The sequence below is a fragment of the Emys orbicularis genome, chromosome 20, assembly GCF_028017835.1.
Source record: "Emys orbicularis isolate rEmyOrb1 chromosome 20, rEmyOrb1.hap1, whole genome shotgun sequence".
NCBI lineage: Eukaryota > Metazoa > Chordata > Testudines > Emydidae > Emys > Emys orbicularis.
In genome coordinates, this window is record NC_088702.1 from 22,941,555 (window position 1) to 22,953,999 (window position 12,445).

At 68.0% G+C, this 12,445-nt stretch overlaps 1 protein-coding gene across 1 annotated transcript; it reads right to left on the minus strand.

The window, feature by feature from the left end:
- Window positions 1–7,177: 7,177 nt before the first annotated feature.
- Window positions 7,178–11,296, minus strand: ETHE1 (ETHE1 persulfide dioxygenase). Its single transcript, XM_065420458.1, has 7 exons — window positions 11,237–11,296; window positions 10,358–10,502; window positions 9,855–10,003; window positions 9,390–9,519; window positions 8,644–8,733; window positions 7,574–7,690; window positions 7,178–7,230 (listed from the first exon to the last, which is right to left on the minus strand). The coding sequence occupies exons 1-7, from the start codon at window positions 11,294–11,296 to the stop codon at window positions 7,178–7,180; spliced, it is 744 nt and encodes a 247-aa protein (XP_065276530.1).
- Window positions 11,297–12,445: the final 1,149 nt, after the last annotated feature.

A 12,445-nucleotide genomic window follows, 5' to 3' on the forward strand; every position in this document is an offset into this window, starting at 1 on the left:
ACGATCCTGGTCCCACGGGGGGGGGGGGGGGGCGGAGAATGGGACACAGATCCCGGGGATGTTTGTATTTCAGCTTCGGGGTGCGGGGGGGAGGATGCTCCAGCCGGTCTGTCTGAGGATCTCAAAGCACTTCAATATTGATTGAACTGTTCTGACAGCACTTCCACCGCCCCCTTCCCCCAGGGGATCATTTTTTCTGTTTGCTAGAAACGAGTCTTGGCTCCCAGCCCCCCCCACTCTAACCACTAGATCCCACTCCCCTCCCAGAGCTGGGGAGAGAACCCAGGAGTCCTGGCTCCCAGGCCCCCATTCTTTCCATTAATCAGCACAGCAATCAATCAAGGAGCTCTCCCTTCACGAACCCGCCCCCCAATGAGGGCCACAGCCCCGGCCCCACTCACCCCGCAATCCGTGTGTGTGTGGGGGGGGGGGGCGATCCCTGGATTTCTCCAGGCCCCTCCTCCCTCTGCTCCCAGGACGCAGGCAGAACCCAGGTGTCCGGGAGTTGCTGTAGGAACTGGGGAAGAGAAGCAGGGTCAGGCGAGCCATGGGGGGAAGGTCACGAGCCAACCCCCCCCCCCCCACACACACACACACACGCCTCTTTCTGTTTCTCTTTCTCTCTTTCTCCCTCGGTTTTTTCCCACCCCCCCGCTCCGCCCAACCCCCATGGCCAGGTGACGGCCGCTGCGCTCCGGGACCCCTGCCCCAGCCCCGCTCACCGGCCGCCCCCGGGCTCTCCTGCCCGCGCGTCCGGCTCCGGTCCCGGCGGGGGGGCAGCGGCTGCTCAAACTCGTTTTCCAGCCCGAGCTTGGAAACACACCACCTGTGACATCAGCGCCCGGGAGGGGAGGGCACGTCAGGGCCAGCCACAGACCGAGAACCCAGGAGTCCTGGCTCCCAGCCCCTCTGCTCTACCCACTAGACCCCCCTCCCCTCCCAGAGCCGGAGAGGGAACCCAGGAGTCCTGGCTCCCAACCCCCCCTGCTCTAACCACCAGCCCCCACTCCCCTCCCAGAGCTGGGGAGAGAACCCAGGAGTCCTGGCTCCCAGCCCTGCTCTAACCACCAGCCCCCACTCCCCTCCCAGAGCTGGGGAGAGAACCCAGGAGTCCCCACTAGACCCCGCTCCCCTCCCAGAACTGGAGAGAGAACCCAGGAGTCCTGGCTCCCAGCCCTCCCGAGGCAGGCCGGGTGCGGATCACAAGCAGGGGAAGTTGAGCAGTTAAACCGAGAGCCGGAGCCCTGCAATAGGTCTGGGACTTTCTGCCCTTATGTAACCGCCCCTGGGCCAAGAACTCAGACCGCTCCGTCTCTGAGGCTCTGGGAGGGGAGTGGGGGCTGGTGGTTAGAGCAGGGGGGATGGGAGCCAGGACTCCTGGGTTCTATCCCCAGCTCTGAGAGGGGAGTGGGGGCTGGTGGTTAGAGCAGGGGGGATGGGAGCCAGGACTCCTGGGTTCTCTCCCTGGCTCTGGGAGGGGAGTGGGGGCTGGTGGTTAGAGCAGGGGGGGTGGGAGCCCGGACTCCTGGGTTCTCTCCTTGGCTTTGGGAGGGGAGTGGGGGCTGGTGGTTAGAGCAGGGGGGGTGGGAGCCCGGACTCCTGGGTTCTCTCCTTGGCTTTGGGAGGGGAGTGGGGGCTGGTGGTTAGAGCAGGGGGGGTGGGAGCCAGGACTCAGGTTGGGCAGGTTCTTTCACCAGTCTGTGCCTCAGTTTCCCTGCCTAGGAGCAGGTTGATCACTCCGCCCCAGGGAGTGGGGTGACTCTTCCCCTGCTAGGCAGGAGTTAACTACCAGCAAGGGGGATGAGACAGCCAGCGAGGGTGGGGGGGGGGGGCGGATCTACACAGAGCCACAAAGAACCCCACCCTTCCCCCTCCAGCCCCGACACCTCCCCTGCCACTCACTGTGTGCACTTGGCTCCATGGGCGCCTTTCCCCAAGCACTCTGCTGGCTCAGGGGCCGTGGCTCCGATTGGGCCCCATGGTGGGGGTCTGGCTGGCTCTGGGGGGCAAGGAACGGAACATGGGCTCTCCCTCCCCCGGCCTTGCCTGGTTTCACACAACCTCACGGATTATACAACCCCAGCCCTCTGGCCTGTATCAACATGGGAGCTGGGCAATCAGCTACACAGGGGATTTCAGAGCTTTAGTGCTGGGAGCCAGGACGCCTGGGTTCTGTCCCTGGCTCTGGGGGGGGCGGGGCTGGTGGTTAGAGGAGGGGGTTGGAAGGCAGGACTCCTGGGTTCTCTCCCCAGCTCTGGGAGGAGAGTGGGGGCTGGTGGGTTAGAGCAGGGGGGGCTGGGAGCCAGGACTCCTGGGTTCCATCCTTGGCTCTGGGACAAGGCTCCCAGGGAGGAGTCTGACATCCGTAAGAGAAACCAGTTTGGCTCCCCCGGGCCTGGCAGATCGAGACAGGCTGAGTCCTGCCGGCTGACACCCAAATTTACCTGGCGGGAGTTTCCCTTGGGAACTTTGTTCCCACGAGAGCCGGGCAGGGCACTGCAGCAGGTCGGGTTTGAAAACCAGAAACAGTTTAAAAAAAAAAAAGGTTAATTCGAAAGGCCCTGTGACCCTACTCCCTGCCCCCCTGGAACCAGCCAGTTCTCACCTTGGGCACAGATGGGAGCCAGCCCCCCTATAGGGGAAGGGTCCCACGTCCCCCAGAGCTAGCCAGCCCCCCTTGTTCAGGGCTATCCCTTCTCTCCGTACATCCCCCAGCCGCTCTGTCACCAGTGGTGCTCGGGGCCCTCAGGCAGTTTGTGGAAGAGGGACTGGACCTAAGTAACGGCCCCAACACACCCCAGAGCTGGGTGCAAAGTTCACAGGCCCTGATAAGGAGAGCTGCTCCCTGGAGGTCAGTGCAGAGGATCAGAGGGGGCAGGGCAGGCAGCCATTGAAGGGTTAAGTGGCCCCAGATCTCTGTCTTCCCCCTACCCCTTCCCTAGCTGACAGGCCCACGAGTGGGGGCCCCAGGGGCTTGTTCAAATCCACCAACAGCCTGTGGGATTCCAGCATTCATGTGGGAACAGTCAGCATAGGCCAGCAGCAGGCTGGGAGCCAGGACTCCTGGGTTCTCTCCCTGGCTCTGGGAGGGGAGTGGGGTCTAGTAGCTAGAGTAGTGGGGCCTGGGAGCCAGGACTCCTGGGTTCTCTCCCTGGCTCTGGGAGGGGAGTGGGGTCTAGTGGGTTTGAGCAGTGGGGGATGGTAGCAGCTGTCCTGCCCAGATGTCCCACCTCTGTGCCTCAGTTTCCCTCACCGTATAACAGGAATGAGGATCCTGACTCCACTCCCCAGGGCAAAAGAGTTTACGAGGCTCAACTAATTAACCCCCATTAATTGCTTTGAGATCCTGGGCTGAAAGCACCAGCAGAGAGTCCTGCAATCAGCTGTCTCCCCACCCCACCCCAAGCCAGAGCCATTGGGGTCACTAGTGCTGAGCTCTCAGCCCCCAGCTGCCTGAGGAACCCCACAGAGCAAGGCGTGGGGGGGGGGGGGGTGTGGCCAGAAAACTCCCTCAATCTCTGCACAAACCCTCCTCTTGCTAGATAACAGCAAAGGGAGCCCTTTTATAGCCCTGCCCCCTTCCCAGCATGCCTCACTGCCCAGCCTACAACCCTGGGGACTACATCTCCCACAATGCCTTTCTGCCAGGGCTGTAGCCTTAAAGGGGCAGCACCCCTTATTGGAGGGGGTGTCTGGGGCTGGCTCTATCCCAGCCCCATGGAGTTCACCAGGCAGAAAGACCTTTCCCACTCCAGCTGGGACGGAGCCCCGCCAGCACTGCGCCTGGCTCTGGGGTGGTGCCCGGCTGCCTGGGCCTGTTGGCAGGGGTCAGGATGGGTGGGGACAGAACGAGGGGTGGGAGTCCCTTTTTTAAGCGGGGGGGGGATGCTGTGGCTCACCCCTCCCTGGAGAGGAGGGAAGGGAAGAGGGAAGAACTAGCAGGACTGGATGAAGGAAGGATGGGGGACAAGTTTGGCTCTGCGGGGTGCGGGGAGGGATGGAAGCCGATTTTCCTTCCCTCTCACCGTTCTTTGGGCCAGGGCCACGTGTAGGCATCTGCGGCTGTTCCTAGGGGGGAGTCGAGGGGGCCTGAGGGCGTGGGGGAGGAGAGCGCCCACAACCCCCCAGCTGCAAAGCTGGGAATAGGCTGGGAAAAGAGTGAGGGAGCAGCGCCCCCTGGTGGGAAACTGCAGTAACAGGCTAGCCCCATGGGCCCAGCCAGCCTGGGGTCCTGCCCTGCAACCTCAGCCCCAGGAGCCCAGTAGCCCAGCATCCCGCCCTGCCCGAGCCCCCCGGGCCCCTCTACCTCGGCCTCCCGCCCTGCCCGAGCCGCCTGGGCCCCTCTACCCCGGCCTCCCGCCCTGCCCGAGCCGCACGGGCCCCTCTACCCCGGCCTCCCGCCCTGCCCGTGCCCCCCGGGCCCCTCTACCTCGGCCTCCCGCCCTGCCCGAGCCCCACAGGCCCCTCTACCCCGGCCTCCCGCCCTGCCCGAGCCGCCCGGGCCCCTCTACCCCGGCCTCCCGCCCTGCCCGAGCCCCACAGGCCCCTCTACCCCGGCCTCCCGCCCTGCCCGAGCCGCCCGGGCCCCTCTACCCCGGCCTCCCGCCCTGCCCGAGCCGCCCGGGCCCCTCTACCCCGGCCTCCCGCCCTGCCCGAGCCCCACAGGCCCCTCTACCCCGGCCTCCCGCCCTGCCCGAGCCGCCCGGGCCCCTCTACCCCGGCCTCCCGCCCTGCCCGAGCCCCCCGGGCCCTTCTACCCCGGCCTCCCGCCCTGCCCGAGCCCCCCGGGCCCCTCTACCCCGGCCTCCCACCCTGCCCGAGCCGCCTGGGCCCCTCTACCCTGGCCTCCCGCCCTGCCCGAGCCCCACAGGCCCCTCTACCCCGGCCTCCCGCCCTGCCCGAGCCGCCCGGGCCCCTCTACCCCGGCCTCCCGCCCTGCCCGAGCCACCCGGGCCCCTCTACCCCGGCCTCCCGCCCTGCCCGAGCCCCCCGGGCCCCTCTACCTCAGCCTCCAGCCCTGCCCGAGCCCCCCGGGCCCCTCTACCCCGGCGTCCCGCCCTGCCCGAGCCCCCCGGGCCCCTCTACCCCGGCGTCCCGCCCTGCCCGAGCCCCCCGGGCCCCTCTACCCCGGACTCCCGCCCTGCCCGAGCCACCCGGGCCCCTCTACCCCGGCCTCCCGCCCTGCCCGAGCCACCCGGGCCCCTCTACCCCGGCCTCCCGCCCTGCCCGAACCGCACAGGCCCCTCTACCCCGGCCTCCCGCCCTGCCCGAGCCGCCTGGGCCCCTCTACCCCGGCCTCCCGCCCTGCCCGAGCCGCCTGGGCCCCTCTACCCCGGCATCCCGGCCTGCCCGAGCCCCCCGGGCCCCTCTACCCCGGCCTCCCGCCCTGCCCGAGCCCCCCGGGCCCCTCTACCTCGGCCTCCCGCCCTGCCCGAGCCCCCCGGGCCCCTCTACCCCGGCCTCCCGCCCTGCCCGAGCCCCCCGGGCCCCTCTACCCCGGCCTCCCGAGCTGCCTGGGCCCCTCTACCCCGGCCTCCCGCCCTGCCCGAGCCGCCCGGGCCCCTCTACCCCGGCCTCCCGCCCTGCCCGAGCCGCCTGGGCCCCTCTACCCCGGCCTCCCGCCCTGCCCGAGCCCCCCGGGCCCCTCTACCCCGGCCTCCCGCCCTGCCCGAGCCGCCCGGGCCCCTCTACCCCGGCCTCCCGCCCTGCCCGAGCCGCCCGGGCCCCTCTACCCCGGCCTCCCGAGCCGCCTGGGCCCCTCTACCCCGGCCTCCCGCCCTGCCCGAGCCGCCCGGGCCCCTCTACCCCGGCCTCCCGCCCTGCCCGAGCCCCCCGGGCCCCTCTACCCCGGCCTCCCGCCCTGCCCGAGCCGCCTGGGCCCCTCTACCCCGGCCTCCCGCCCTGCCCGAGCCGCCCGGGCCCCTCTACCCCGGCCTCCCGCCCTGCCCGAGCCGCCCGGGCCCCTCTACCCCGGCCTCCCGAGCCGCCTGGGCCCCTCTACCCCGGCCTCCCGCCCTGCCCGAGCCGCCCGGGCCCCTCTACCCCGGCCTCCCGCCCTGCCCGAGCCCCCCGGGCCCCTCTACCCCGGCCTCCCGCCCTGCCCGAGCCGCCTGGGCCCCTCTACCCCGGCCTCCCGCCCTGCCCGAGCCGCCTGGGCCCCTCTACCCCGGCGTCCCGCCCTGCCCGAGCCCCCCGGGCCCCTCTACCCCGGCCTCCCGCCCTGCCCGAGCCACCCGGGCCCATCTACCCCGGCCTCCCGCCCTGCCCGAGCCCCCCGGGCCCCTCTACCCCGGCCTCCCGCCCTGCCCGAGCCGCCTGGGCCCCTCTACCCCGCCCTGCCCGCGCCCCCCGGGCCCCTCTATCCCAGCCTCCTGCCTTGCGAAGCGAAATCAAGTCCAAATGGGTCCAACAGAATTTTATTTTCTTGGCGGCGGCAGCAGCTGCTCGTTTGAAAACCCCGCTGAGGTTCAGCCCCGCTCCCAGACAGGGGCCCCTTCCCCTCCCTTGGCCCCCGACAGAGCGGGGAGTCCAGGGCCAGGCTCGCCGGAGACCCAGGGGCAGAGATGGGGAAAGTCCAGCTAGTGCAAACAGCACTAACCCAGAGCCCCTGGGAGTGGGGGTTCCCCCCCATTCAGCTGCAGGGTGGGGGAGGGACCTAACTGAACCAAGTGGGGTTCCCGCAGGGCACCCCACTATTCAAACACAGGGCATGGGGGGTTGAGGGTCTCTCTCGGACCTCAGCGCAGGCTGGGGTCCCCTGCTATCCGCACTCCAAGCTCAGAGAAGAGGGGGGGGGTCTTTGCTTCCCAGGGGAGGCCAGCAGGACACCCCCACACGACAGCCAATGCAGAGGAAGGTGCAGACTCCCTAATGCCAGACTGGGGGTGTTAGAGGAATGGGGGGGCTGGCGGGGGGGGGGGAGGGAACCTGCAACGGTCGATGATCATTAACCGCCCCCATTAATGGATGCACAGTCCCACCGAGGTCCCAAAGGAGGGAGCTCCCAGCTTTCCCTTAAAGGTGGGGACTGGAGTGAGAGTCAGGGACAGCCCCCCGCCCCCAGCCCCCAGGCCAAAGGACCTTCCATCCTAGTAAGGGTCAATGAGAGGCCATGGACTATGTGGAGGTGGGAGGGGCTTGTTGTGAGGGGTGTGGCCTTGGAGTAAAGAGGGTGGGGCTAAGTCTCCACATCCTGGATCCCGCACTTCAGGTTTGCCGGGACAGAGATATCTGCAAAGGACAGAAGAAGAGACAAGTGTTAGACAGAGTGATAGGGGTCCTGGCCTCGTCTACACCATCCACGGCCCACAGCTGGGAATAGAACCCAGGTGTCCTGGCTCCCAGCCCCCCCTGCTCTAACCCACCAGACCCCACTCCCCTCCCAGAGCTGGTGAGAGAACCCAGGCGTCCTGGCTCCCTGCCCCCCGCTGCTCTAACCTACCAACCCTCCTCCCTCCCAGCCCCGGGAGAGAACCCAGGAGTCCTGGCTCCCAGCCCCCCCTGCTCTAACCCACCAATCCTCCTCCCTCCCAGCCCTGGGAGAGAACCCAGGCGTCCGGGCTCCCAGCCTCACCAATTTTCTTGGGCTGAGGCAGGTTCAAGTTGTTCATCAGCTGGACAAAGGCCTCGCAGCTCAGGGTCAGTCGGGGGTTCAGGGTCCTCTCTTCCTCCACCGTGGACACCGTCTGGCCTGCAGGGGGCGCCAGGGGGCGGGTGAGATACAGCACCAGCAGGGGGGGCTCCCTGGAGCACAGCGCCCCCTAGCGCCGGGCTGGGGCATCGGGGCCAGCCCTGACTGCCCCAGGAGCAGGGCCGGTGCAACCCATTAGGCAACCTAGACGGTCGCCTAGGGCGCTAGCATTTGGGGGGTGGCATTTTCTTCGGCAGCGACCCCAGTCGTTGTCGGCATTTAGACGGAGGGAGCTGGGGCAGGGGGGCACGGGGAGGGCTGCCTGCAGCAAGTGGGGGGGGGCGGCACGCAGGGGAACTCCCCTCCCCAGCTCACCTCTGCTCTGCATCCTCCCCTGAGCGCGCCACCCCGCTCTGCTTCTCTCCCTCCCAGGCTTGCGGCGCCAAACAGCTGATTGGCGCCGCAAGCCTGGGAGGGGAGGAGAATTAGAGCGGGGGCAGCCTGCTCGGGGAGGAGGCGGGGAGCTGCCGCACGGCTCCCTGGGGGGGGGGGAGGGAGCAGCCATGGGGGGGCGTCTCAGGGCGGAGTGGGGGGTGGGGAGCTGCCGCGGGGGGGTGCCTCAGGGCGGGGGGGAGCTGCCGCGGGGGGGGTGCCTCAGGGCGGGGGGGGGGGAGCTGCCGCGGGGGGAGGTGTGCCTCAGGGCGGGGGGGGTAGCTGCCATGGGGGGGTGCCTCATGGTGGAGGGGGGGTGGGGAGCTGCCGCACGGCTCCCCAGGCGGGGGGGAGCGGCCGCGGGGGGGGGGCGCCTCAGGGCGGAGGGGGGTGGGGAGCTGCCATGGGGGGGGGCGCCTCAGGGCTGGGGGGGCGGAGAGCTGCCGCAGGGCTTGGGGGGGGGGCGCAAGGTGGAAGTTTCGCCTAGGGCGCGAAACATCCTTGCACCCGTCCTGCCCAGGAGAGCTCTCCCCCCCTCCCCCCTGCAGCACAGCGCCCCCTAGCGCCGCGCTCGGACTCACCTGTGTAGTCGTGGGCGGGGTAGATCAGACAGTCTCCGGGGAGCGTGAAGATTTTCTCGTGCACGGAGCGGTACAGGGTCTCCGGGGAGCCTGGGGGGCGGAGAGAAGTGGGGCCTGGTTACCACGGGGTGGGGAACACAGCCAATCCCCTGGCATGGCACCCCCGACATCCCCCCCAGTGCCCCATGGGAACCCCAGCTCCCTCTTGCCATCCCCCCCAGCACAGCACCCTGCCCGTCCCCCCAACGCCCTCTGGCCGAACCCCCTGGCCAGGGCCGGCTCCGGGGTTTTGGCCGCCCCAAGCAGCCAAAAAAAAAAAAAGCCGCGATCGCGGTCTGCGGCAATGCGGCGGGAGGTCCTTTGCTCCCAGCGGGAGTGAGGGACCGTCCGCCGAATTGCCGCCGAATACCTGGACGTGCCGCCCCCCTCCGGAGCGGCCGCCCCAAGCACCTGCTTGCCAGACTGGTGCCTGGAGTCGGCCCTGCCCCTGGCAGGGCACCCCCACCATCCCCACAGCACCCACTGGCTGAGCCCCAGAGACACACCCTGCCATCGCCTTGGCAACCAGCAGCCATGTTCCTCATCGCTATGGCAACTGCTGGGCATGACCTGGAGATCTCCCCCATGGCCATGGCGGCCACCATCATATCCCATATCTTGTCTCCACGGTAACCATTCACTACCCCTCCAAGAAACCCCTCCCCCCGGTAACACATACCCCCCACCCCACCCCAGCTCGCCCTCACCCTGCTGGAAGTCGGTGCGGCCGCAGCCCCGGATCAGCAGGGCATCCCCGGTGAAGGCCATGGTCCTGTCACTGAGCACGTAGGTCAGGCAGCCGTCCGTGTGTCCGGGGGTGGAGCGGGCTTCCAGGGCCTGCAGACAGGGGGAGCCAGCGACATGACTCTCCATGGGACCCAGGAGTCCTGACTCCCAGCCCCTGCTCCCCCGCCAAACACGCTGTAATCACTAGACCCCCCCCCCCCTGCCCTCCCAGAGCCGGGGAAAGAACCCAGGAGTCCTGGCTCCCAGCCCCCCTGTTCTGACCCCACTCAGCTCCCAGCGCTGGGGAGAAACCCAGGAGTCTGGGCTCCCAACTTCCCCTTCCCCCCACCTCCCCCCCACTCTAACCACTAGACCCCCCGCCCTCCCAGAGCCGGGGAGAGAACCCAGGAGTCCGGGCTCCCAGCCCCAGTGCCCAGGTGACTTACGAAGGCCCCGAATTCCAGGGCGTGGCCCTCGCGGATGAGGATGTCGGCCAAGGCCCCGCTGTCCCGGGAGATCACGCTGCGGCAGCCGGGCAGCATCTTTTTCAGCAGCCCAGTGCCCGTGATGTGGTCGGCGTGGCAGTGGGTGTTGGCTGTGTGGAGCAGAATCAGGGATTTACAGACGGGAACCCAACCCGTTCCCCCCTCGCCGAGCGAGCCAGCCAGTCCCTGCCCTGGGGCCGGATCGGGGCCGGTGCCCCCTAGAGGGGAAAGGCCTCGTTCTCCATCCCCTGAGCCAGCCAGTCCCTGCCCTGGGGCCGGATCGGGGCCGGTGCCCCCTAGAGGGGAAAGGCCCCGTTCCCCGTTCTCCACCCGCCGAGCCAGCTGGTCCGTATCCTGGGGCTGGATCTGACCCAGCACCCCCTAGAGGGGAACGGCCCTGAGTAACCGCATTCCCTTCCACAACGAGACAGTCCCCATCCCGACCCCCTGAGAGCTGCTCTCACCTGCATACAGTAAGTTGAGGCCCAGCTCCCTCACCAGCTCCGCGTCCCGCTTGGCCGTCTCCAGAACCGGGTCGATCAGAACCGCCTCCTTGGTCTTCAGGTCCGCGAGCAGGTAGGTGTAGGTGCAGCTCACGGGCTCAAAGAGCTGTGGAGGGGAGATCCAGTGAGCACGGGCAGGGGAGTGGGGTCTAGTGGTTAGAGTGGGGGGGAGGCTGGGTTCTATTCCTTTCCCTCCCCACTCCATCATGGCATCAGTTGCCAGTTGGTAAATCTCCCCCTCCCAGATATAATCAGCCCAGCAGGAGTTACCGGCTCTTCGCACCCAGCAGCTCCATCTCCCCAACTCGGCACCCAGCTGTGTTATTGGGTTCCCAGCATCCCCCCTGGAGCCCACACAGGCCAGGTAACCACGGCGCAGCCAGGAGGGAATAATCGCATCAGGCCCCCGGGGACCCAACAGGCAATGGAACTGCACGGTATGCGCTCATGTCTAGAGAACCCAGCTCTCACCACTAGACCCCACTCCCCTCCGAAAGCCCCACAGAGAAAACCCAGGAGTCCGGGACCCATCTTCCACCACCAGACCCCTCTCTCCTCCCAGAGCCAGGGATAGAACCCAGGCGTCCGGGCTCCCAGCCCCCCTGCTCTAACCACTAGACCCCACTCTCCTCCCAGAGCCAGGGATAGAACCCAGGCGTCCGGGCTCCCAGCCCCCCTGCTCTAACCACTAGACCCCACTCTCCTCCCAGAGCCAGGGAGATAATCCAGGTGTCCTGGCTCCCAGCCCCCTCTGGTCTAACCACCAGCCCCTACTCCCCTCCCAGAACCAGGGCTAGAACCCAGGAGTCCTGGCTCCCAGCCCCCATGCCCGGAGCTAACCTGCCGGAAGAGCAGCCCCTCGCCCTGGCCACAGCAGGTGCAGTACGGTCTCAGGGTCATGGCCGGGGCGTGCAGGAGGCTGGAGCCTTGGCCGATGCGCTGGTGCCAGGCTGGGGGGTGAGTCCTTTAAATGCCAGATGGGGGGGCGGGAGGGAGGAAGGAGGCGGAGGCGGGGAGGACAGGGCAGGTTGGAGCTTAAAGTGGTTGGAGCTGGGGGGCGGGGCTGGGAGCCAGGACTCCTGGGTTCTCTCCCTGGCTCTGGGAGGCGAGTGGGGTCTAGTGGTTAGAGCAGGGGGCTGGGAGCCAAGACGCCTGGGTTCTGTTCCTTTCCTTCCCCCCTCCACCATGGCATAAGTTGACGGTTGGCAAATCTCTCCCTCCCAGATATAATCACCCCGGACAGCCCAGCAGGCGTTACCGTCTCTTCGCACCCAGCGCCTCCGTCTCCCCAGCCCTGCCCCCAGCCGTGTTATTGCCACGACACGTTCCCAGCCTGCTCCCGGGGGCCCAAAATCATCCCCCCACCCCCCGCGGAGCCCTCACAGGCTTGGTAACCACGGCACAGCCAGGAGGGAAAGATCACGTCACGCCCCCGGGACTGGCCCCCGGGGACCCAACAGGCAATGGAACTGCATGGTATGCACCCATGTCTAGAGAACCCAGGAGTCCTGGCTCCCAGCCCCCCTGCTCTGAACCCTCTCCCCTCCCAGAGCCAGAGAGAGAACCCAGGCATCCTGGCTCCCAGCCCCCCCTGCTCTGACCCCTCTCCCCTCCCAGAGCCAGAGAGAGAACCCAGGCATCCTGGCTCCCAGCCCCCCCTGCTCTGACCCCTCTCCCCTCCCAGAGCCAGAGAGAGAACCCAGGCATCCTGGCTCCCTCCTTTTTCCTTGCGGTGTAGTACCACTGAACTCTGCCCTTTCAGCCCTTTTGGGTGGTGACAGTCGTGGGAAACAGGATTCTCTCACCTGCCTTCTCGGGGACCCCCTGCCCCCCAACAGAGTCCCCCCGTCTTGCTAAGGAAGCCCTGGTCACCGGCCGGCCAGGGGCCCCCTCCAGCCGCGGCCAGTTCTCTAGGCTCCCCTGCGTCCTAATCCTGGGGGGTTTTGCTTCTCAGGAAGCAGCTGAGCAGGCTGGGGAGAGGTGATGGGTTGGGGCAGGGGGAGCCCGGACTCCTGGGTTCTCTCCCTGGCTCTGGGAAGGGAAGGGAAA